At 39.0% G+C, this 26,626-nt stretch overlaps 1 protein-coding gene across 5 annotated transcripts in view; it reads left to right on the top strand.

Moving 5' to 3' along the window:
- Positions 1-25,065, top strand: part of LOC146485156 (solute carrier family 22 member 15-like) — a 39,757-nt gene extending 14,692 nt beyond the window's left edge. The window contains exons 1-11 of one of the 5 annotated variants that reach the window (XM_085104144.1): positions 8,384-8,439; positions 8,550-8,569; positions 14,237-14,622; positions 16,244-16,472; positions 17,609-17,807; positions 19,282-19,500; positions 20,839-20,973; positions 23,155-23,252; positions 23,613-23,724; positions 23,842-23,914; positions 24,117-25,065. In XM_085104144.1, the coding sequence (XP_084960270.1) occupies positions 14,257-14,622; positions 16,244-16,472; positions 17,609-17,807; positions 19,282-19,500; positions 20,839-20,973; positions 23,155-23,252; positions 23,613-23,724; positions 23,842-23,914; positions 24,117-24,341 (1,656 nt within the window). In that variant the 5' untranslated portion in view covers positions 8,384-8,439; positions 8,550-8,569; positions 14,237-14,256 and the 3' untranslated portion in view covers positions 24,342-25,065. Of the gene's footprint in view, positions 1-2,232; positions 2,352-8,383; positions 8,570-11,629; positions 13,189-14,236; positions 14,623-16,243; positions 16,473-17,608; positions 17,808-19,281; positions 19,501-20,838; positions 20,974-23,154; positions 23,253-23,612; positions 23,725-23,841; positions 23,915-24,116 lie in introns of those variants that run through there. The other 4 variants (XM_085104142.1, XM_085104146.1, XM_085104143.1 and 1 more) reach the window with 4 other exon arrangements.
- The last annotated feature ends 1,561 nt before the right edge of the window (positions 25,066-26,626 follow it).

Here is a 26,626-nt window from a genome sequence, read left to right as displayed (position 1 = left end):
AGCGGGGAAACTATTGTTTTATCTAAGAGGCGGATACCATGTGGTATAGAGGCTGCCTCGTCCCCAGGCGCTGAGCAAAAAAATAAAAGGAGCGCAAGGGTTAATAGGAAGGAAGCGAAACGCGGAGCGCGTCTCCCTTCTTCAATGCATCAGTCCCACAACGCCACGCGCACCGCGCTAAATCAATCCCACAACACCACACGAACAGCATGCGATCAAGGAGCGACGCCTGGGGACGAGGCAGGTATAGAGACACAACACCCTGGTCTTAGGGGTGGACCATTAGAAATCAAGGGAGAGGGGGGGGGGGGGGTTAAGAATTTTTCAGTGGATGAACTTTTTTTTGAGTCCGATTAGTCTGCATGAATTTTTTTTTCGACGTGGAAGCTCTGCACGATTTTTTTTTCGACAGAACTTCTTTTAATATTAAAGGCATGCAAAGCTCCGCACAGTTTAGTTACAGTACCGCTCAAGTTAACAGTCTCTTTAATTGGAGTCTCGATTTTCTCGAAATTCGAGTATCGGAATTATCGAGAAAGAAATGAGCTACTAAATGTATCGCACCTCATGACTCGAGAGACGTTTTTTCACTTGTCAAGAAAACTTTGCTTCGTCGTGTTGGTCGATACCGTTCTCTACAGTTGAACGCAAAGGCGAACTTGAAAAGCGTGAGAAGTTCGAAGGCAATATAGTAAAATTGTTTTATATTTCTTCTACATTTGAAATATGGTTCTCCATAAATGAGCAGGAGATCAGATGTAATCTGTTGCATTGTCACTTCTAAAAACATTAATGCATGTAAAATGCGTTAAAATGATAGAAGGGCAGGTTATATTCTTGATATGTACAGTAAAACTACTTGACGTTGTGTTTTGATATCGTACTTTCGTTCAGTTTACTTGCAGAAATTTCTTTTTTGTCAATTTTCTTTGCAGGAATTTTTTTTTGGGAATTGTCCCCCCCCCCCCCCCCCCACCCCCTCCCGTGATTTCTAATGGTCCGCCCCTTAGAGGAAAGGTGACTGATAAAACGTAAACAAAAAAAGAGAAAGTAATATGAAGAAACCGCAATGGTCTCAGCAATCATTCTATCGCTGTGGCTACTTTAATTTGAACGAATTTTGAATCTCCTTCAGTACACACATACCCTTGCACGTAAAAGGTATTCAACAATAATCCAAAGTATTTCCGCACTACAGATGTCATTTAATAGTAACTGCAGGTTTCTCATGCTCACAAAAAAAGCAAAGCAACGTAACATGCCGTACCTCTAAGGCCTTTATTCGATTCACCGATGATGATGATGATGATGATGATGATGATGATGATGATGATGATGATAATGGAGATGGTGATGATGATGATGATGATGATAATGATGATGATGGTTTTAGGGCTTATCCAGGCATATCTGGGTTTCGCGAGCGCGAAGACAAGGAACGCTTGCGGAATGCTGGTCACGCAGATTTTCTCCCTCTCGACCCCTTCCGACTGAACTAGACGTCTAAACTAGATGTCTACGGTCTTCGTTGGCTGTAGCCTCCCACGCAGTCGTTTTGTGGGGACTCGGGGAGGAGGAAATACGAGTCCCCTAAAAACGACTGCGTGAGAGGCTACCGCCAACGAAAACCGTGGACATCTCGACGGCGTGGGCAGATGGTCAGATTGTTATTTGACTCATGCTTTCAGAATATCAAATACCATCAATGTACTAAAGACTTTTGTTCTTGGGTCATCGTAGCTTGATCAGGAATATCACCGCTGTTTGTATTCCATCAATGTAAAGTCAGTAAACTTAACTTCATATGTTCAAGCAACAACATCAGATGATCGATAACTTTACTAACATGTGCGCACGAGGATAAGTTACATTTCACTGTCAGTTTTGTCGTCAGCTAACACCTTCCTGGCTTTGGGACCTGGATGACTGGAGATATCTTTTTGGCATTCACCCAAAGAAACGCAGGCTGCTGTAATAGTACGAACCGTGACCGCAAACGGACTCGTCGTCTATCAGGGACGAAAATGAGCACGGAGCCATAAATGCAACCGAAAATATATAGAAACTGCAAAATATGACATCGCGGAAGAAGAAATACAGTTTCTAGTATCGAGCAAACCACTCCAAACCAAGAACGTACATTGTTATTTATAACCATTTGCGTCATTGTTTATAAATAGCAAGTTTAAAATAGGTATGTACACAGTGATCCGTGAGTGATGGCCATAATATGCAAACAACCTTGGTTATTTTCTGGTGCTCTTCTATCCGGATCTGACTGAGAAGGGTGGGCTATTGCTCGCATCAATGGGAATGGTTCATTAAATGCCTATTTTGCAGGTATTGGAACGGTAAGTGCTCATTCAAATATATTATAGCCGCGTAGCTGTTGAAGATAACTATTATGGCCAGCCTTGTACTAAAGTGAAACCATGATTTTTTCTACCGGCTCTGATATCTCAGTTCTGTTTATGATATATAGTCTAGGACCTGCAAATTGGAAAAACAGATACCTTGTTCTTCAGCTTTTAGAATTCTCGTCTTCTCTTATCCAGCTCAATGTAGTGCCTGTCACGACATTTTATTGACAGTGAAGATGAGATGCATCTTTGACAAACCTAGGATTTATAAAAACTGCAACTTTTGCGCAACTTTTCTGAACCAAAGGCGTTTTTCTCGCAAGTCGATTAGTAATTTAATGAAACATTATCGTCTGTGGTGGGTTTCAGGTACACTTTGATATGAAATATTTATTGATTTTGTTTCGTATCCGTCGCATTCTTGACGCTGGCGTACCGAGGAAAGCGTGACATAACACCTGAACGTTTCATTTTTTCGTTTGCGATCGGTGATCATCTACTAGGAATGAAAATAATGTTTATAGGGATGAACCCATTAATACATGAGATTTTGTTTCCGAATAACAGCTTAGTTTTATTCCACCAGAAATGAAACATAAACAATAAATTTATTTTAAATTTATTAACTTGTCCTTGCGTGACCACTGGCATTTTTGAAAAAAATATAATAAAATTCCCTATGTGTTTACTTCCGTCAACGCTTGGATTTTAAATTCCCCAAGCTGGATTTTTTATATATTGCAGTACATGAATAGAGCTTTCCTGAAGTATAACTGACTTGCTACAAATTTCGATGTACCAGGACACGATATTTGTCTGCAAAGTTTCCACAATTTCCAGTGTTAACGAAAATACTGAAAATAGGAATATTCGGGCTTTGAAAACTGCATGTAAATAAGAATCCTCCAGCAATATTTTCATAAGACCGTATTTTTAGAAGGAATTCTAACTTAACTTCAAAAGATGGTTTACATACGCTAAGCCGTCTTCCTTCCCGAGGGATTTGAAAATGCACCAAATCTCGCCAAAATTTAACGCCGGCCGCGACGCGATCACGGCATTTCACATTATGCCGGAATTTTCGAAAACGAAAAATCTTTGGAAAGTTTTATTGTTATTTTCGTAAATAGTTCTCTAAAGGGATTCTTCTGACAAAATATGAGGAAATCCGAAATTTCAGTTTTGACCGCGAGTTCTCGAGTTGAGCTTGTTGGAACAGAGTCGACAATGAGAGGAGAAGAGGATGATGCTAACCCGAGAACTCAGAATGCTGATGGCATTGGGGTTCAGAACAGTGATCAGCCTGATGATGTGAGGGTACCCGAACCTCACAAAGAGTTGTCTACTTCTGGTGCGGACGACCCAGAGGATGTTGACCATCAAACAGAAGATTTGACTGTGCAAGTCGTACCCGAGGCAGATTCCAGTGCTCACGGGAGACCTTCAAGGCAGTGGAAGCCACCGAGTTGGTACGGAACTTAGGTGGCTGGTTATTCTGATTGCTCCAATGACGTTAACATTAAATGCTCAAGGACTGGTGGAAACTAAGGAAAGGTGTCATAAGAACTGTGGACTTGAAATCTTCGTGGACATTATGGAACAGTCTAGGCAATTAGACAAGTTTATACAATTTTTAAATGTTGTCATTGCCTGAGAACTGCATGTGGGCATTTCTTATGTTAATAAAAAGTCCTTACAGACTGTCACTCTTTTACATGAAATTCAAGATGTTTTCAGATTTCTTACTTGCACTTGGAAGTCATTTGCGTAGTGGACCAGCACTGGGGCAGTGCTCATAAAAGGGGGGAGTAGTGTAGCGTTAGGTGATTGCCTGTGGGTATCCCCCCTAAGTAGCTATTGTAAGTCACGTGACCGATGGTGCAAGAGCCAGTGCTCGGTTGAGTTGTCAGAACTGTGTATCTCGTAGACCTGTGATTAAAAGGTTTTAACGCCGTGTTTACAGTGGAATTATGGCGTTAGAGTATTGTATTGTATTGTATAATAAGGACGACAAATGTGGAACGGTATGGGCGTGCTCCTGGAGGCCCTTCGTTTACTATACAATGAACCCGCCAACCGGTTTTTACGGGACAAATTACTAACTAGCATCCGAACTAATAATCGGAAGGTCTTGGGTTCGACTCCTGATAGGAGCACTCGGATTTCGTTTTTCCCAGTATGCCTGTGTCAGTTTGAATAAAACATCAATCTCAAATCACTACAATGCAAGAAACACTTTTAAGCGCCAACATTTTTTTGCCGTTCCAGCAGCGATCAGATGTAATACATTTTCGTGCACTGTAAATCTAGCAAGTCTTCACAAATGACTATAAAGCCGTCGAAGAAGATGCAGTCTCGATGAAATATGCCGAAAGTTGATCAAAGATTTGTATTCGACCATTGAATACAGTGACAGTTTGTGCGTTATTCATCGGACATTACAAACAGAACTCAAACTTATGCGGCGAGCGACCAGAGAATCATTCTAAAATGGCCTTTGGACCTGTCTTTCACAATATATTATAAAGTAACAACTTCAAAGTTTACCGCTGTGGGTCAAATATTTGCATTTTTAAGGACTTTGGAAAGCTCTCGCGTCACGTTTAATCATTTGCCCAAATAAATTTTCACAGGAAGCTATACACCATCCTTCTAACATTCAACCACCAGAAGCTTAATCTATTTGAAGGTTTCACACATGGTGAAAATTAATTTTATTCACGAAGTACTTTTACTGCAGTGATTTGTATGCCTTCGAAATTAAATTATTTCGTATACACAGAACAACGTAATATTCCCCCAAATCATTCCAACAGATAGTTAGATATTGTTAGAAAAATATTTGAGTGTTTTGAAGGCGGTAGAATGATTTATGGATTTTCGTTATTTGCATTTGTCTTTGAAATGAAAGGATATTTCACCGAAAAAACTATACAAAGATTTTAGTTACATCCAAAGCTATCTGCCAAAAAATGAAAGAAATCGAATTTTCCACCCTTGTCGCGAAATTTACAATTTGCTTTTTTTTTACGGACAGGCGCTCGTAATAACAAGTTGCGGTCCGTTGAAAGGCACACATCAATTTTCTTGCTTTTTTCTGTGGGGAACACTCTGGTCTGATTCATTCCATCGTTCTCATTTTGGTATAATTTGCAAGAGCCCAGCCCACTGCATCGGCTGATTGTCAAAAACACTTTTGGTCGTGAAAATTGGTGAAGTCACTATCGGCAAAGGGCACAAAAATCTTGGTCCTTCATTGGCGGTAAAAGGCGGTACAGGAGCGAATGAAATTAAGCTTGTAAACTGCGTGCCCCAACTGAGGGTGTGGTAGGGGAGGAGGGAGATCTCCTGATCACTGTAGAGTCAGTGTTAAATTCTCCAATTCGAAATGTAGGTCTCTAGTAATTTGAAATTGAGCCATATTCTATTGAGATGTCTTTTTCCAAGGATTAGAAATGTCACTTGTTTTTCACTGGTTTAAAGTGGTCCAAGCGAAAAAAACGAGGCTTCCCTCTATTTTCATTGTCTGGATAGCTACCGTCTTTCTCGGCCTTTCGCCTCGCTTACGTCACCGAAACGAATTGATCGTGAGGGCCTGGGAGAAAGCCGTGCAGGAACAAGGCAAAGTTATACCGTTGCAGTGCTCTACTAACTGAGCTATAAAACCAACTAGGAGCTGGTCATTTTGTGAATTCGTAATATACTCGTAGATATAAATATGTGGATTCAAAAAAATCATGATTTTCTCTTGAAGTGTTTCATACCTGCTTTCTTTTCATATATTCTTTTCTTCTTTTCTTTTTATTTATTTTTTTCCTGCGTTTTGTTTCCTGCCGATGGGTTCTGCTTTTACAGTCTTTACTCGGCAAGAGCGTACCAAATGGATTCTGTGTAGGTGTTATCTAATGATGCTCCATTAACATCTTTATTACTTGGTTGATTATTACAATGATCATTATCATTATAATTACTATTATTCATTATCATTAACATTACTATTATTCATTATTATTATTATTGTTATTATTACGAAGTACGATATTTCTAAGATGACGATGTGTAATTTCGTCCCTTTTGATCTAGGTAGGTAGCTTTTTGTCAAAAGTTTTTTTAGAGTTTTGCATTAAATTGATTGTATTTTAGTGCTTGTAAAATAAGTATTCAATTTTTTAATCAATGTGTTATTATCATTATTATTATTATTATTATATTTTTCTACTCTTAACTTGTAAATAACAATTTGCTTGGAATATATTATTAAAGAGATTATTATTATAAAAGGAATTGTAATAAAATAATAAAAATAATATTAATAATAATAATAATAATAAAAATAGTAATAATAATAATAATAATAATAATAATAATAATAATAATAATAATAGCAATACCAATAAAGGTCTTTATTATATTCATTATTATTATTATTATTATTATTATTATTATTAAAACTTCATGACATTTGGTTTTTTCTTTTTCTTTACAAAAACATTGTTGCTTGAAAATATTATCTTTTTTTAATTGAAGTGAAATGTGAATAGGTTTTTAATAGCTCTTTTTTATATACTTTTAACTTGTAAATAGCACTTTGTGTGGAATATTTTAATAAAGAATTTTTTAATATTTTTTTAATAATAATAATAATAATAATAATAATAATAATAATAATTATTATTATTATTATTATTATCATCATCATCATCATCATCATCATCATCATCATCATTATCATCATCTCATCTGCTCTGTTGAAAACCACCAGACCACCAAGAAGTCTTTTAACTATAGCTTTACCAAAACTTGTATTTAAATTTGTATTTAATTTTGTGAAGAGTTTAATAATATTTTCAATGTTTAAAAAAAATTATTATTATTATTATTATTATTATTATTATTATTATTATTATTATTATTATTATTATGCCAAAAACGATAAAAACAAGGAGAATAGTCATTTCCCAGCTTGAGGTCAAAAGCAGTAAAATAAGGCATGATTTAATGTAAACAATTTATTGTTACCTGGGGAAACTCAATACTTGCTCAGAAGGTTAGTTTCCCAAGAGACAGTCCAAAACAGAACACTTGCTCGTACCAAATTTATACCAGGAGAAAACAACTTGACGTTTGATCAGCGCTAGATCAGTACAAAACATAAGCAGACTGAAAAAACGTTGAACTTTTAAATATTTTTTATGCCATTATATAGAAAATTCACACTAATATTGTATCGCTTCCCAACATCAACGATAAATATTAAAACTTAAGGAAACAATAAAATAACACAAGTGTGTGGCTGCATGAAAGAAAAAGAGGTTTTAATTGCTCGTGTTTTTATAAATTAACAATTTTCACCTTAAAATGTTTCTCGAAATCTTCAGTTATTAGAAATTTCTGAAAGCGTACTATTAAAGAAACACACTTCCAATTTTTCCATATATCTTTATCGTATACGATAGGTGGCTTTCAAATGCAAGAAAGCATTCATTTAAAAAAAAAGTTATATCTCGCATATTTACAAACACCTCGCAAGTTCGGAAACTTGTCGTTAGCTCTCTTTGAGAGATCCTTGACCCGGCTTCCGTACACGATTGCGACTCAATATCAAGGAATGACAACAGCCTTGAGTGTATGCAATAGGCCTTATCACGGTTTTCGACGCCATTTTGACGTGGAGGCAAACGGGCGTGAAATAACAGTGTTTGTATGGAAATGCGATGTCAAATAATTTTGATAAAAAATCGCCTCTGAAAAATTCATGAATTGGAAACTTTTGGCACTAGGAAAAGGATTTTGAGAAAAAAAAATTGAGGGATGTAACTGTGCCAGAAAGCGTCCAGTCTTGTTTTGAACTTTCCATGCATTTGTCTGTATAGCGAACTAGCCTTGAACTGCTCTAAAAATAGCTTGCGGGAAAATTAAACACCCTTTCATATTTTGGTATTGTTTTTTTTTTTTGCCTTTTGTTATATTCCTTTTACGTTTTTAACGTCATATTGTAATCATTTATAATTATTATCACAATATGCTATCTGTTTGTATGCAGTGCAGTGACCTTCATGCTTGGGCAAGCCGAGGGGAGGTAAAAGAATTTCACGAATTTAATTTGAATGCACTCAACCTTAAACCGCGTTGAAATAGTTCTTTGATCTGCAAGAGCACTCATTCATCCTTTGCTTAATCTGCATTTAGGTTCCCTTGCTGTAGATAAGGTGAGTGCTTTGAGGGTTTTTTGTTTTTCATATATCTACTGCCATTTAAGCGACGAGGACGGTCTCATGTGTCGTAGCATACCGTAGCACTCCTTGTTGCTTTCCTTTAAATCATCGCCACCGAGACTTCATTTTGTTATATCTATTCGCACTTAGAAGTGAGTTGTTCGGGCGTTGGCCGCTATGAAATTATCTAAGGTCTTCTCGGAGATGGTTCAATCCTCTCCTTTATAACTGACTACGGCGCGCCCGGCAGTGGTTTGAACGATTTTAACCATGATATAGTTTTCGAGCAAAAAAAAAAAAAAAAAAAAAAGACACACATTGCAAGTTTAAACAAACACCCTTGAACTCATTCTTTATCTCAGTCTCAGAGCTTCTCCGAAAGAACTGCACCGATTACCGGCGTCCCGTGTTGAACAGATGGGTTATTATCTAAAACTATGTCGTCTATTCCTGTTGGAAAACTGCAAAGTGAACAGTTGAAGCGAAGGTTGTGTGGCGATATTGATTGCGCCATTGTAATGTATTCGCTTACTAATTGGTAGTGTAGAACGAGGGAATGTTTAGGTGTTTGTACATTTCATGTATAATAAGTCACAGGGTCATTTATGTGTACAGTGTTGTCAGAGCAGCTGTGCATGTTACGAGAGATTTCGCGGTTCAATTTAGTTTCCGAAATTATATTTAAGAACCAGCCTTGACAGGCGCGCTTCAATGACTTTGCATTTGGACCAGAATACATAATCAGGTAGTTGTTAATAGCTTTGAGGTTTTGAAATGAATATTTAATCAACTCATGCAGCATGTGGCGCAAGAAGTGAACATTCTCCATCGCATTATAAACAACCATAGTGGTTTGTGTTTCATCGCTCGATGTCTTACTTGTTTTTTTCCCTTTCGCCGATTCATATTAAGCTGTTTATCCACAGGTGCCACAAGCTCTATGAGAGATATAGACCGTGACCTTTGCGTGAGAGTTGTAATTTGAGCGTAACGATTCCTACATCAATTTAAAAATGCCAACGAGTTTTCAATTTAAAAAAATCTCTACCTGAACTCCCTTGTCTGTTGTTCTTTCCCCTATGTGGTTTTGGGAGCGATTCAGAACGATTCCAGTGAGTTTTAGTTCCATTGCTTTTTATTGATGGTTTGCACGTAACCGCCCTCTGGGAGTTAACTTCCATTTTTATGCAAACCGTTTGTGAACAAATTTTCTTTTGTTTTGTGCACCAACATGGCGGCAATAGAGAGAAAAGCAATGGAACTAAAACTCACTGTAATCGCGCGAAATCACTCCATGTATAGAGATATGTAGAGGGATATAAAGGGAAATGTAGAAATCGTGCGAAATCGCGCCAAAAACTCGTTGACATTTTTAAATTGACGTAGGAATCGTTTTTTTCCCCCACAGTCTATATCTTTCATAGAGCTTGCGGTACCTGTGGTTTGTCTTATGTAATTTTCGCTTATAGTCGTTCGCTAACATTACAAACCAGTTAGGGTTTTCAAACAAAAGCTCTTTATAAAACGAGAATACGGACGGTACGGTCGGATGCGGACGCCGGGGGGAGCCATGGCGGATGGCGGATTAACGAGTTTGATTAAAAAAAAATAAGATGTTGATACTTATAAATTTATTGGTTAATTGTCACCTTCCAAGAAATATTTTGTCTATTTTTTTTTTTAATTTACCGTAAAAGCTTTATTAAGCTCCCCTCTCCATTTACCCTCCATTCACCCCCCCCCCCCCCTTCCCTTCTCTACTTAGCCCTCCGTTTGAATGTAGATTTCGATAATAAGCTCCCCCCTCTCTAAGAAGCCCCCCTAGCGACATGATATTTTGGAGTTAGTCCCTCTTATTCCCTATTTTCCCTTTTCCAAAATCTTCTTCATGCGGCCCAGTTGGTTTGTTTTTTATCAAATATACACTCAAATATATAAAAATGTTGACTGCACTTTTACAGTTTCGCTGCCGTTTTTCGCGTTTTGTACAAAAACTATAAGACGAGACCGATGTTTTAAGATATAGGAAACACCTCCCCCCCCCCCCCCCACACCCACACCTCTTCTCTTTAATAAGCCCCCATTAAACGCTAGAGAATGTTTCTTCTCGTTTTTCAACCTAATCAGTCTGCAGTTGAACGTCCACCTTCCGTCCATAAAACATGGTCACCTTCATTAACGGGTTGTCAGATTGACGGGAAAAGGTTTTGGTAGGCGACATAGATTAGAAAGCGTGGTTATAGTTCGAACAGATACAAGGTTTAGAGAATTATTTTAAGATATCCAAAGATTTCCCTACGTAGAATTTGCGGACATGTCATTTTAATTTCCTCCCAGGAAATCTGCACACAAGCGACGTTTCCTTTCAAGTTTTGATTTAGAGCAGAGCCGGTCGCTAATTCTTGGTCTTGAACAATCGTGACGAATTAAAGACTTCTTTTTTGCTTGTGGCCTCTCGCTGAAACGAACGTGAACTTCTCGTGCTTCAAAAACGTCACTTTTTTCTCTGGGAAAATTTTATGGGTTCCATATTTGGACGTTTGTGGTCACGAAAAAGTTACGTTACGCAAAGATGTCGAATAACCAAACTTTCTAATCTATAATGCTTATCAAGAGCTCATACAGTACTTTTCGCATTAATCTGATTATCCCGTAAATGTTCATGAATGTGAACATGTTTCTTCCTCGTTTTACAGAGTCACATACATTGTACTTTGTTCAATCACGCAAGTCCTTAACCTTTGTCCTGAAATGTTACGACTCAGCAGTTCTTTCGTTTGATGTACTTTCTTTTCTGCAAGCAAAGTTCAAAACTCTTTGCTATAGATCTAGTCCGGAAAATTACTCTCCTAACAATTAAGCGCACGTAAAAGTAAAATATTCTGGAGTAACGTTTTCTGTTTTGTGCTCGTGGTATTGCGCCATCAAACCTTGCAAAGCAAAAGAAAACTTGTACTTTACTTTTTGTAATCTGTAGCTATATAAGCACAAGCCTTGCAATTGTAAATCGATTATGTTAGTGACGTTCCTGGTTACGTGGTTATGTTCCTGCAGGTTATATTCTCACTGTTAAATAAACCTATGCTGGAGTGAAGACTGTGTATTCCCTGCTGTTCGACGAGCCAGTCCAGTTGGCTAGATTCCGTGTACCTAGGGGTTGTGACGAGCACTGTCCCGTTAGCGAGCAAGTTTCTCTCGAGCTGATTTCCCCCCGCTGCCATTGTAAAGTCGCCAAAAAGTCCGTTGAAGCCTAATTCGTCCCTGTTGTGCGCTCAAGCACGAGAAATCTATCGGCACACAAAGTTCATCTGAAGATGTTTTCGCCAAATAAATTTAAAGTTTAACGTTACATGGTGTCAGAAATGGTTCCACTCGATGGCTTTTCTACACTCTCTGCCGGCACCGCACTCTCTGGAAATCAATGACTCCAAGTTCAGCACGCTCCACGGCGAGGCCAAGTTGCACTTAGCGCGAAGATCAAAGAAACGTTGCGAAACGCCGGGGTCATTGCAATAGTGTCAAGGCCAACGCCCTGGATCTCATCAATGTTAGCCATACCCAAGAAGAATGGAAAGATCAGAATTTGCCTAGACCCGAAGGATCTGAACAAAGCTATTCTCCGGGAGAACTATCATATGCCAACCATAGAGGACATTGCGACCCGTTTCCATGGTGCCAAAGTGTTTTCAGTCCTCGATACAAGAAACGGGTTTTGGCATGTCACATTAGACGAGGAGACATCGTACTGACTACGATGTTCAGAACGCGGTGTCTAGCTAGCAGTGGAGAAACTTCAGCTGTGCTTGGAAAAAATTCCCCAGATTGGTCATTACGCTACAAAGTCTGGTTCGAAAATTCACCCTGAGAGAGTGTGGGCTGTTCTTGAGATGCCACGCCCTAATGATGTAAAGGGTCTACTGCGTTTTAACGGAACTGTTCCGTACCTGGCTGAAGTTCTGCCCTGCGTATCTGACATGGCCCATCCATTTCGTCAGCTGACCAGTAAAGATGTGGATTGGGTCCAGAAGAGAGCATGGTGTGATATAAAGACTGCCATTACACAAGCCCCATTTCTACGTTTTTGTAGCTTACAAGATGAGGGCACCCTCCAGTCCGACGCTTCAAAAGCGGTTTGGGGGGCCGCCTTGCTTCAAATTCAACAGCCAGTGAGTTTCACATCAAGATCCCTTACAGAGGTAGAGTGCAGGGTTTGCACAAATAGAGAAGGAGCTCATAGCCATAGTGTTTGCTTGCGAGAGGTTCGACAAGTACATCTTCGGGCGTGATGTTGTACATGTGGAAACTGATCAAACCTCTGGAAGAAATTTTTAAGAAGAGTCTCCGTGAGGCACCGGCAAGACTTCAGCGAATGCTCTTACGTCTTCAGGGCCACAACCTCGACGTCAGGTGCAAGAAGGGTCCCCCCATGCTCATCGCCGATACGCTGTACCGAGCGCACCTGGAGGAATCGTTGCCTTCTGAGAAGGTGAAGTCCCTGGAACTTGTAGATCATACTGAAAACGTACGTGTGTCCCCTTCTCGTCTGGCCTGCATTGAACAAGAATGCATTCAAGATCCAGTCTGTTCCCGCCTTCGACAAGCTATCCTTCAAGGTTGGCCTTGTGATATTCGCGACTGTGACCCTCTCTTTAGTCGTGTGACTAAAGATCTATGTTAAACAAATCTCAATGACTTTAACATTTGTTCCCTTTTCTTTTTCATGTGTTGTAAGGGTTATAAGTAAAGGTTTAGGCATACACAAGCAAGTGAAAATAAACAATAAAAATGAACAACGTTTCGGTGTCGTCATGACGCCATTATCAAGTTCGGAGTTATTGAAATAAAGTTAATGTCAGAAATAGTTCACCAAAACTGACATAATATCTGAATATGTCATTTCACGCAAATAATTTTACCTGAATTGAGTCCGATTGAACATTGAGAGATGGCGTTAACTCTCTAATTAGCAACATTTCGTAAACTAAACAATCGTTTATTCATGCACTTCTTAAGGACAGAAAAATATCTCTCAAGGTCTTTTTAGCCTGCGTCACAGACGGACTATAACCCCCGGTAATATTACCGGGGGTTATAGTCCGTCTGTGACGCAGGCTAGGTCTTTTGGGATATTACGGTGTTTGTTAAGAAGATGCTTTTAAGGGTTGTAAGGGAAAATGTGTCAATATTCATCATCCACGTATGTGCATTATTGTCCACGTTTGTTTGATTATCTTTTGTTGAAAGGGAAGATGTAGCGATATCTATTGTGCCATTGTAATGTATTCGCTTATTAATTAGTAGTGTAGCACGTACAGATCTTAACTTGCATGTGTATAAGCCACAGAGTAATTTATGTGTACTCCGTCTTGTCAGAGCAACGTTCATCTGAAGATATTTTGCGCCAAATAAATTTAAAGTTTAACGTTACAACTTGGCTTTCAGGTTATGACTGCGGTAGAGTAGAGTAGCCTAGACTATGTAGTGAATTGGAGCTCGAGCGGAGTGAAGTGAAATTGCAATTGGAGTGGAGTGAAGCAATGTAGGAACGAAAAGTAAAATTAATTGCAATTATTAAATTTTGATCTACATAAGTTTTTACAGCCTCAGATCTATCAAACCTCGGAGCCATCAATCAGTGATTCTTTTATTCCATCTTCATAGCTGAGTGGTTTGATATAGAGATGGCTCTGAACGCGGACCAAGTCTTTGAGAAGATCGGTAGCTTTGGGCGTTACCAGCTCATGATCCTGATCATCTTTAACATCCTCGAGTGGTTTTGGTTTGGGTGGCCCGTCTTGCTAATGACGTTTATTGCCGCAGAACCAAAATGGCGTTGTGTCGGTAACCAGGGAAACTACATCAACAGTAGTATCGGTATGAACAGTACTGGCGGTATCAACGGTAGCGTCAGTATTAACAGCAGCAGCAGAATCTTGTGTCTGCTAGATGAAGCCATGGGACCTGGGCACAAAAACTACAGCTTCCGGTGTAATATTCCTAGAGACTCATGGGAATTCGTGGATGACTTCACTTCCGTTGTGACACAGGTAAGTCCCGGAACTGGTGCAGTCAATTGGAGGATAGGCCAGTGGTGGAGGGGGGAGGGGAGGGGGAGAGGCTGTAGGCCTAAGGGGAGTTTCACAGGGCGAAAATAAACAGCAGTAACAATAAACAACCAAACGAATAAAGCGCAGAAATCAGTAGATCTCAATTGTTATTATGTAATAATAGATAAACAAAAATAGGGCTTTTTTTTCCTTGTGGTTACCCGAACTATCCTCCCCATTACGCAAAGAGTTACGGATAATTTAACTTCTGAATTCACTGCACCAAAAAAATTCATAGGGCAGCGCAAAACACACTTGCTACAAATGTACCTTTTTCACATTTCAGCTTCAAAATTCAGTGCAATCCATTGATTCACGTTTAGCGTTCTATACTGACGAATGTAAGACTTTCTCTAGAACCCTCGGAACCTTGTGTCAAAGCTCTCTAAATCACTCAGAGGTCTGGAGACGACAATGGCCGAGACTCAGGTTCACTCTCCCCTTAGTGCATAAACTGACGAGTCCTGACGAGTCTTCTCTTCAGGCTTCATGCGCACAATAACGCATACGTTAATTCAGACCAAACTGGCTAAAAAAACTATACTACGCGGCAAAGGAAGACGTTTCTATGTCATTTGCGGTTACTTTATTTGATGCACTTTTTGAGTTTTGGCCATGCTATTAATTTCGGGGTAACGAGGGTCGTAATTTCTTTCTTCACAACTTTCACGCGACTATTAAACACATTATGACACATTCTAACTAAACCCGCCACGCAAATGCCATTCTTTTTGGGGCAATGCAAAATGGGAATCAAACAAAGGATTAACGCATTCTACCCGGGACCCTCACACACGTTTGGAGGGTCTTAAAAGCGATGGCAATGTTCCAATTGAAAAAAAATGTGATATTGTCTGTTAAGTTGAGGTATTGTTTAAGTCAGTGACACAGGCATACTGAATGATAAAATCCAAGTTCCATCATCAGGGGTCCAACTTATGACCTTCCGATTACTATTTCGGACGCTCTACCACTGAACAACAGGAGACTTGTGGAAACTAAGGCCATTAAACTACAATCATGGACAAAAGTTGTTGAGACACATGTCATTGAGACACACAGTTACCAACCTTTTTTCCTTAGTGTAAATTATCCTCTCTTCCCTCGTTAAGGTAACTTCCCCTTCCACCTTTTTTAATGTTAGAAACAAATAAACACTCAGGAAGCGTTTTCTAACATTGTTTAGGTGGGGGGGGGGGGGGGGGAGGGGTGACTACAGATGAAAAAGGTGTTTTTATTCAAATGCAAAATACCATTGTTAGTTCGAAAGTGTTAGTTTTAGTAAATTGTCTCAACACTTTAATTTGTCCATGATTGTAGGTTCATGTGACAAACATCCTGCACACTGGTAAGCTAAGATTTGAAGTCGATGAGTGGCACATGGTGATGTTGAAAAAGATGTGACGTTACTTTTTTTAGTCTGCCGAATAAATAATAGAAGTGTTTTATTCTGTTAGTGACAAAGACAATCGGAGTTCTCCCTACAGGAGTCGAACCTTTGACGATGGGATGGCAATTGTAGATAGGAACATCACTTTTTGTTTTTATTTTTGTTTCGCAGTTTGACCTGGTGTGCGATAAAGCCATATATGGAACTATTTCCTCTTCTCTTTTATTTGTTGGTTGGATCCTTGGAGCACTCGTTGGTGGAGTACTGGCCGATAAGTTTGGAAGGAAAATCATGGTGTTTTTATTTGGATTCATGATTGCGCTCTTCAGTCTTTTGTCAGCTTTTCCAAACACGTACTGGCTGTTTGCAGTGTTCAGGTTTATTGTCGGGGTTGCTATAGGTATGTATAGTACAGATAGTGTATCGTATGGCATACTGTTTGCATTCAACTGCATGACTGTTATCATTGTCGAGTCCAATCATACCCGGGAGGAGGAGGAGGGGACGGGGCGGGGGGAGAGACATGCCATGAAAGCGAGGCTAAGTGCAAGTTTTTGTGATGAAAATTAGTTTTCATTCATATGACAACAAAACTAATTTTCATATGAAAAGTTCTGCACTTAGCCTCGCTTTTATAGTGAGGTTAACATCAACTTGGGAATGGCCTATTCGAATTCTTTTGAAGCCCGAATACTTGTCAGGCTTTCTTTTCAAAGCTGGATAAGTGGTTTAGATAACTGCGATGATGATGAATCAATCAATCAATCAATCAATCAATCAATCAATCAATCAATCAATCAATCAATCAACCAACCAATCAATCAATCAATCAATCAATCAATCAATCAATCAATCAATCAATCAACAAATCAATCAATCAATCAATCAATCAATCAATCAATGAATCACTCACTCAATCAATCAATCAATCAATCAACAAATCAATCAATCAATCAATCAGTCAGTCAGTCAATCAATCAATCACTCACTCAACCAATCAATCAATCAATCAACCAATCAATCAATCAATCAAATTTGTTTAATGAGGTTAACACTTAACAGTCTGTTACGACTGACAACACTGTGGCCTTCAGATTCCGGATCGAATTGGAATTTGCAGAAGTTGCTTGTGAGAAGAGGGGAAAACCGGAACACCCAGAAGAAAGCCTCTCAAGAATTGAATCTGGGCCAAATTGGTTGGAGGCGAGTGCTCTCACCACTGCGTCGTCCGTCCCTGCGCCCCATGTATGAATTTCATATATTTCACTTTTAAAAGACAAAATAAATACATTAGTTGAAGATAAAAGAAAGCATAACCAAGAAGGACAGAGTACAAATCCACTAGGTTTTACGCAGCTGCAGTGAAGTGTGGTGCTTGAAAATAAAAACATCTTCACAATGTGGAACAACTAATCATATGTAACTGAAGTAAAACTGCCCGTCGAGAATTTCTTGCCAATTCTTTCAGATTCGGCTCTAAAGTTCCATCTTAGCCTCGTATAGTTCCTTTCATCTCAATCCGCTGTTTTGTTTCAGGCAGTGGAGGAATGTCCTGCTTTGTGCTACTCGCTGAACTTGTGGGTCCTAAACACCGAAGCTTTATGGGAACTTCTCTCTGGTACTGCTGGACGTTGTCCCTCATCGCTTTGGCGGGGGTTGCGTATCTTGTCAGGGACTGGAGAACGCTGTGCATAGTAACTGGTGCACCGGCCATTGCAGTGGTTGTTTTCTGGTTGTAAGTATCAAAGCTGTCATTGTATCCATAGTTTATCTTGTACTTAAAGAGACTATGTCAGCTGAGGTACATGCGCAGTAGAGTACGGTTGAGACTTATTTGCATACAACGGGTCGAGGGATTTTTGCTTTATGCCATTGCAAAAGCTTTCAAAAATATCGCAACAAACAGCTTCTGTATACATACGTAATTTCTAAAGAACGTTTGTAAATAAAATATTCAGCTAAACTTTCGAATATGAACTCTCCGACGATACTTGAAACAGGTTAGGCCAACGATTTCGAAGTGTTTCTCATCATCGCGCGCATGCGCCTAGGATGACATAGTCCCTTTAATTAAATTAAAAAACAAAACAAAAACAAAACTAGAAATTTGGTTTAGAGCGATTTTCAGTTGACTGTCGTAAAAACAAAACCAGAGTAACTACTGTGGCCAATCAGAACAGACGCGAACAATACAATAAACTAATCACAATTCCGGCGCAGGTTACATGTATTTTCTTTGGCAAAGAAAATACATGTAACCTGCGCCAACGCGGGAAAACACGTGTGGAAGCACGATTGCCTCTCGTTGGCTGTGAATGTGGCGGGAGTTTTCCTAACCAATCACAGAGCGTGTTCTCAGAAAAACCCAAAGGAAACGCAAATCACTTTACAATGGTTTAGACACTCAGTTGATAACCAATTAAACTGCACTAATTTCACAAACGCTCCAACTTTTTCACAAACCAAAAAGTAATAATTAACAATTATTCACCGAAGTACAGTAGAGGTGAATAGTGATGGATATTTCGCGGCTCGGTAAATATCCAACACTATTCACCGACACTGAGGTGAACAATTGTTTTAGTACATACCACACAAGCTAAATAACTAGCGGACCAAAAAATTCCTTCATTTTTGACGGTATACCGACAAATGGTGGAAAATTTTAAAATCTCGCGCGCCGTGCGGTATGCCCGGGGTAAGCGATTTCTTAATGTAGAAAGTTCCGTCTCGCTTTCTTGCGAACAAATAAAACTTTTAAAGGCACTTGTTTAGAATCTAAGGTTTCATTTCTTCAATTGTTGTGTGAAATTCGTCTTGGTGTTCAGTTGAAACTATGCTGCAAAAACATTAGATGTTTCATTGTTTACATTGTAATTATAGTGCTCGGCAGTTTTCGTAAACAAGGCATTGTATTTTCATTTTTCGCCTTGGAATATCAGGTTGGAAAGATTAAATAATTTACCATTTAATATCATCAAACTACACTTCGTTACCATTTTTGTATTTTTTGTAGCAGCTGCCTCGTTTATCAAAAATAATTTTTTTTAAGCGCCGGAGGCGAAACGGGAAGCCATCTTGTTTCTCTTCGACTGCTCGGAGGTGAATAGTATTTGGCTAATCACCTCCAAGCTACCGAATCAGCGCGCGCAAAAGACACTATTTACTTGTGTGGTATATACTAATTTAAGTAATTTCGCGCCCTACAGTCTCACCCCAGAGTCTCTACGCTGGTTGCTTGTGAAAGGAAAGATGGAGGAGGCAGAGAATCTTTACAGGAAAATTGCTCGAGTGAATCGCAAAGAGTTGCCCGAGGAACCACTGGAGATAGATACTAACACAAACAAGGAAACGAGGCTCGGGGATGTTCGAGATTTGTTCAAAAGTCGAAGCCTGACTAGGACAACGTTGATATCTTGGTTTTGCTGGTAAGTGAATAGTAAGGAGTGTGCTTACTTTTGTTAATGCTCATACGTTCTGCGCTCCTCGAGATACTCGGGTTTCCTTTGGGTGGTGTCTGCTAATAGAGTTATTTTTGCGCGGTTTAAAACTTTGCGGAGAGAGCAAAACTTAGCAAGTGCTCTTGGTATCCAAAAAGAAAAGCTGGGGTAACCATACATTTTTCAGAGATAACAAAGCTTCAATTTGGAGAAAAACGCCATTCATTGCTTTGTATTTTACTGCTTTTTAGAATACTTTTCGCTTAATTATCTCTAAAAAATGCATGGTTACCCTTAACTTTCTCATGGATTTCAATAGCTCTTGGTAAGATCTACTTTTCCCGCATAGTCATAAACCGCGTAAGAATACTTTTGTATTAGTAGGCACCTTCCTTATATGATTGGCTCTAATTCAATATCATTATCTAATATGAATAATTATTGTACTAGTGATTGAGAATTTTAATTTATACTTAATATTGAGCCGGAAGTCACAAAAATGGCCTTTTTACTTTTCTTAAGGTGCTTTTTCCATCTGTATCATTGGTTTTTCGTTACCTAGCTACCGTGACAAAAGGGTTGTTTACCATTTAATCAGAAAAACCGGTTGGTCGACAGGTGTGGTAAATGGAAAGCATCAAAACCCGAATGGGAATTTCCATACGGGATTTGCTGTTCCATATACAGTGGCAGCATTTTGCAGAGTAAAGCCTGGAACTAGTAGCTGTGATGTGATTCAATATGGCGGACGAAATCGTTCTGTTGTACGAAACTGTTGTATAAAAGTCATGTTACTTACCAAACTGGGACGCCGAACCAATAGAGGCACACTCATGACTCACCAGCAACGACATTGCTGAAGCAAGCAATCCACAAACTCCGCACTGAAAGATTTGTGAATCTTGCGAAGCAGCCATGTTTGTTATTTGAGCGGGAAAGCGAGCTGAGTAGCCAAGCGATCCAAACCGAAAGGCCTGGAACTGGTCAGAAAGAGCGAATGGAACGCACAATTTCCGTTCGGAAATTCTGTTTGGGGATTTTGGTCTACCTTTCAAGAAATCCCGTTTTCCCCAGAAAATTTCCTTTGGAAATCCCAAATTAGTCTTCCCATTTACATTCCAACCGAAATTTCCGGTAAACAACCTAGGTGAATTGTGATCAATTTCCAAGTGTTCTAAAGCAAATTGTGTTCACTTCAGAATGACTAATTGACTCAATATAAGTCATATAATAGTAAAGAAAATTATTGATTGATTGAATGACTGGTCAGTTGATCGATTGAGCAATTATGTAATTAATACTGTTTTTCTTTTTTGGTGAATGAAGGTTCGTCAATGCTATGGTGTACTACGGCGTGTCTCTTAGCGCGCCCACCATTGGTGGAAACCTGTACCTCAATTTCTTTCTTTCTAGCCTCGTCGAGCTTCCCGCTATCCCAGTGGGCGTGTGGATCTACAACAGGTAGGAGAAAATATCTGCAAAACTATCTTGAAGGGGAAGTATTATGGGGTTTTTGATATCTTTTTGTTAAAATTATCAAATAAGACCTTCAATCAGCTGCCAAATAGTTCTAGAATGACGAGGGGAAAGAAATCAACTCAATTTTGAAAGGAACAACTCGTGATCTGTTCTAGCGCATTTTGGAAACAAAAATGCGAGAACTTGAAAAACATTAGGCTAACATTTTTCAAGTTTCAATCCATACCAATCTACGCTGTCTCTGGCCAGAGGCACTGATCGACAGTTTTATTGCACTTGGGTGATAATTTATAACAAACTTGACAATTATTTCGTTGTTTCTGCCGACAGACAAACATTTTTGGGTTTTAAAATGACATCAAATTTGCGTGACACTTCCCCTTTAAATCCTGATTTGTAAAGAGAAGAGTTTGATCACCAATCCTAACAGTACGCACGACGTGCATATAGAATACCTTTCAATGAGCTTTCTAAAAAGATTGTTTCTGGTATTAGCGCTATTAAATGCATTAGGTATTCGGTCCCATATAAGACTTTACTTTCCATTTACAATTCATTAGTCCAACCTCATCTCGATTACTGCAGTTCGGTGTGGGGATCCTGTTCTAAGAGTCTTTCTCAAAAGTTGCAAAAATTACAAAATCGCGCAGCACGCGTCTCAGCATTTTCAACTTACGATCGTAGTACCGGATGAATTGTTGCGGATGGTAAACTGGGTTAAACTGGACCGTCAACGCCTTGTCAATAAATCAATAATGATGTACAAGATTGTAAATAATATGGCTCCGGAATATCTTAGTTCACGCTTTGTCTTCCGTTCTGATACTTTAATTTATAACGTAAGAGATAGTGATGGTACGCTTGCTATCCCACAGCCCCGCACTAAGTAATGTAAAAGAAGTCTGTCTTACAGCGGAGTTGTACTGTGGAATAGTCTGCCCTTGAATATTCGACAGTCGCTGTCTCTTAATAAATTTAAATCTATGCTGAAGAATTGTGATTTTGACAGTAGTCTTATATAAATTTTATTTTGTTTTTATACACGGCTTCCACGAAAACAGGTTTTTATCATTTCTCTTCTTGTAGTAGCTATTTACAACATTAATTTAGTTGGGCAGTGTTAGAAAGTCAAAAGGAATTATTTTTATTAGAACGTTTTTTTAGTAGTTTCAATTAAGGGTTTACGTTTAAAGGTATTTCTCGGTTAGAGTGTTCTTTGTTTAAGGTCATTCAAGTTTTATTCAAGTTTGAGCTTGTAGAGGCATTTCCTTAACGTTTGAGTTGTGCTGTCTTCTGAAAGGGTTTGTCGAGTTTAGGTGTGGTATTTTTAAGTAGGCATGCTTGAGGATTTTAGCTGACCTTGGATTTTATTGGCCCTGTGATTCTTGTTTGGGTTTATTGTCTAACTTTGTACTTTTGTTATGGGTTTACATTGGTGGTCCTCCACTTGTTATTGTCAAGCGTGTAGGTATGTTTTCGCACATTGATTTAAGCAGTTGAGTGTGAAACTACAGCTCTCTTGGTCAGCACACCCAAACATGTCTACAATTATAGTATATAGAGAGGTTCGCAAATAACATTAGGTGTCAGTTGAAAGTCAGAGCTGTGCTAAGCTGCCACCAGAGGAATAAAGATTTGTTCAAAGAAGACTCCCGGTTCCTCCGTTGCAGTTGTAAGCGGGTTGCTATTCTACAGTAGTTAGACTTTTAAATTAAATATTGTATAGTCCTGAAGGAAACACCGTGTCTAAATAAAGATTTTACCTTTACCTTTACCTTACGTAAGTCAAATACGGAACTCAGTGGCCTTACCCGCCAGCTCGGTGGTTGGGTCACCCGACTGGTGCACAGGGGCTCTTGGGTTCCAATTTGTCAAGCTGAGCGCATTTTTTTTTTTAATTTAAATGCTCGCGTGGTAAATTCTAATTTGTTTTTGCGGTACCCTTTTAAATGGATAAACCGTTGTCAGTCATCACTGATCCCACTCTGCACATAAAAGTGTCCGTTTTGTTTTTATCGCTCCAAAAGACAATATCTTTCGTATTTGTTTTCACCTTTGATAGGTAAAAACGTACGAATTAGGAATAAATATTACTTCAATTCATAGTGAAATTAGTGTGGAAGATCGTAACAATACCCTTCACTTTTCGATACTTAATGGCAGGTTCGGACGAAAGAAAGGAGTTATTGTTCCCATGCTGTTAGCCGCTGTTGGTGCCGCAGGCTCAGTGTTGTTGACGACTGACGATGAATCGAAGAAAGGTAACAGAAATGTTTTGTGTATTCAACGACTTCCAAATATCTTTTTCAGCCTAAAAATACCAAATGAGCTTTGATGCCCCCGACCACTTTCCAAGGGTTAAATCGACCAATGGATGGTACATTTTCATCCAAATATTGTAAAACCACTTTCTTAAAAGCTAACACATTGCACCTAGCGTAGTGCCATTTAAGTCCCCCGGAATAACGACCTTTTCCGGTCGGAAGGACATTTGTGCTCCAATTGTTGGAACCAAAACATCTTAATTCCACAAGAGCTGAAGGAGCCAAAATAACACTGACTTTAAAATGATGTCAGTGCTGACTACTGTTATATAATTATATTTCGCATTTTGTTTTCAGGATTTCTTGCTGGTAACATCTTCCTGTCGATGGTCTGGGCTAAATTCTGGATCATGATCTCCTTTGATGGAGTGTACATTTATTCATCCGAGTTATTCCCAACAGTAGTCAGGTACAAGCGAATTAAAAAAAATAATAATCTATGCAACATTATGCTACAGACTCTCCTGTCACATTTTATAAACTTATTTTGCTTTTTAAGCTGTCATTTTTCTTACAACTTTTCCAGGAATGTTGGTATGAGCACGTCTACAAGCTGTGCTAGGATTGGTTCGTTTCTCTCTCCTTACATCGTTTTCCTGGTAAGAAACGCCGCACTTTTACCTAATTTTCGCGGCTGCATGACTGTTTGTGAAGTAAACGTTACGCTGTTAGTCATTATATCATGATCCAAATCAGTTTAGGAGCAATTATATCCAAACTAAATAGTCATTTGCGAATTTTGTCTTGGCCTAGCTAACCTTCATAAAGGCTAATACATGTATTGTGATTCTGTTTCCATAGCAACGTGTGCATCCTCTTCTTCCGTATGGAATCTTTGGAATCATGTCCCTGTTTGCCGCGCTCCTTTGTATTTTGCTGCCTGAGACCCGCTTCAAACCGACACTGGAAAATATTGATCAGGCCATGGGTAACAATAACAGTGGAGACGGGGAGAAAGAGGATGACACTGCAGGAAATGAAGAAAAGAAGGCGCTTGTCAACGATGAGGCTGCCTCAAAAGTGTAAAACTAGTTTATGGAAGCAAGTAGCTGGTTTTGTAGTTAGGAATGTCCCTGTAATAGATTAGCATTGATAGGCCTTTAAATAGGAAATTCCGATATAAAAAGGGCCTGGCCTGGCCATCCTCACCTTCAGTTGTCAATCAACCATCAACGTAAACAACGGACAAACAACATCCTTTCTTTTTGTACGACCTTTACTGGTTAAATTGGCTTAGTTTTCATAATAAACCCTGTTAACCGAATTAGAAAACGAGGTCTTATATTTCTGTCATGTATTATGAAATTTTGAGGCATAACTTTTCGGAGGACGCTTGACTCACCAGTTTGCTACAACTGAACGGCTTCTAAATTAGTATTTCACACCCCAAAGGGGTGAAAAGAAGGAGGGACTAGCCCTTTTATAGCGGAATTTCTTGATGGCCGGGGTTTCAATTATTTTACAAACAAATGGATAACATATGTAGTTATTCGATGACTGGGTGTGTAGTATCGCTGTACGTTTTACAAGCCCTTTGGGCCAATCGGGATATAAACAGCGAGTAATCTGCTTGCACTTGTTGCAATGGGAATAAGCAAACTTTTGAGCATTAACATAAAAAATGTAAGCAAGAAAGCAAATCGTATTGCCTTATAAATTCTGAAGTAGACAATTTGCTTCTTTAGTTCTTAGCGAAACTGGAGTTAGTTCGTTGTTTCGTAAGGGAAATAAAGCATTTAGCGAACGGTAATATCTTTCGTCACTCATTTATGTTGCGCCGCCACTGTTATACTTGGCTAATGCTCCATTCACACCAAGGCTTAAACACGTTCAAAAGCTGTTTAGTTGAACGCAGTCTAACATTGTTTCTTTCATAAAAGGTGCTTTCGGATCAGTTTTTGTCGACTGCTGATTTAGCACAAATGAAAGCATAAGTTAGAGTTTACTTGAATCCAATGTGAAAGCCAATGGTTCAGCTTTCTGTTGCCAAATTTCATTTTGTTAAACCTGGTTTAATTAAACAAGTTTTGTTGGTGTGAATGGAGCTTTAAAGTGTTTTTACATTGCAAGTTAACTTGTGCTGTAAAAATGACTTGAAACACCGGTTCAGGCTTTCGAACAACCGTCTCCTGAGCGATAAACCACGTAAAGCCGAAATGTATCCGTTTAAACAACAACCGACAACAGCGAAAGAAAAAACACTGTACGAACAATGCCCTGAGACACTCCCACGTGCTTTTGCACGAAAGGAAATACGATATTTCCAGAAAATCTATATGGAATGAACTGTTCTTCCTTCAATTTCATTCTTGCAGCCACATCATTAGCAATGGCCATGGCACGGTCTTTGCAAAGACAGGTACTAGGGCTTGATGGATTTTGTCACAAACGTTCCAAACCCACCTAATTAATGAATTTGTTGATAATTCTTTTATGACATTTTACAACCAAGATTTTACATCTTTTTCACTTAAATACACGTATATAGAACAGGCGCTGCTAAAATGGGAAAAGAGAAATTGTACAAAAAAAAAAGAAAGAAAGAAAGAAAGACAGACAGACAGAAAGAAAGAAAGAAAGAAAGAAAGAAAGAAAGAAAGAAAGAAAGAAAGAAAGAAAGAAAGAAAGAAAGAAAGAAAGAAAGAAAGAAAGAAAGAAAGAGAGAAAGAAAGAAAGATTTAAAAGAGCAGGGAGGAGCGAAGAGACAGCTTGGGGTCAGATTTGTCAGCAAGCAAAAATAAGCGTATAAAGGGGTAAAGGGGTCCATTTATTCAATTCAAGTTCATTTAGGTTGGCTGTTGTCGCTATTTAAAAATTCTTAGAGTTTTCAAGTGTATTCAGAACACCAATTGGAAATTATTGAAAGACAGTTCAAAATTTTGAAAAATCTCCAGGTCACATTACAGTTGCCATGACAGCAGAGTATCAAATAGAGATGCTCGATAATACCCCCTTCAACAAAACCAGAGTGCTTTAAAGCTGACTTAATTGTTATTTCTGAAAATTCCCTGGTGAGATTTGCTCAAACGGCAAACGATAACCCGCATTAATGACCGATAACATAGACACAGGAGCACATATATTTCGCCAGAATTGAGTAGCTTTAACTTGGTACAGAAGAATTTTCATGTTAGAACTTTCTTTTTTCTCAATGAATTCTTCAAGCAGAGTATCATTACCCCTATCGCTTTGGTGACCCATCGTTGCGTCCTCCTGCAGCGCTTTTGTTGGCCGGGTTTGGAGATGATAGGCCATCTGAACACCGTAGTCCTTGGGCCAACGTCCAACGCAGTTACATCTGAAGCATCGGG

The sequence above is a fragment of the Pavona decussata genome, unplaced genomic scaffold (assembly GCF_977016875.1).
Source record: "Pavona decussata unplaced genomic scaffold, jaPavDecu1.1 SCAFFOLD_28, whole genome shotgun sequence".
Lineage (NCBI taxonomy): Eukaryota > Metazoa > Cnidaria > Anthozoa > Scleractinia > Agariciidae > Pavona > Pavona decussata.
Note: the sequence above shows the minus strand (reverse complement) of the source record. Positions and strands in the feature narration are given on the sequence as shown.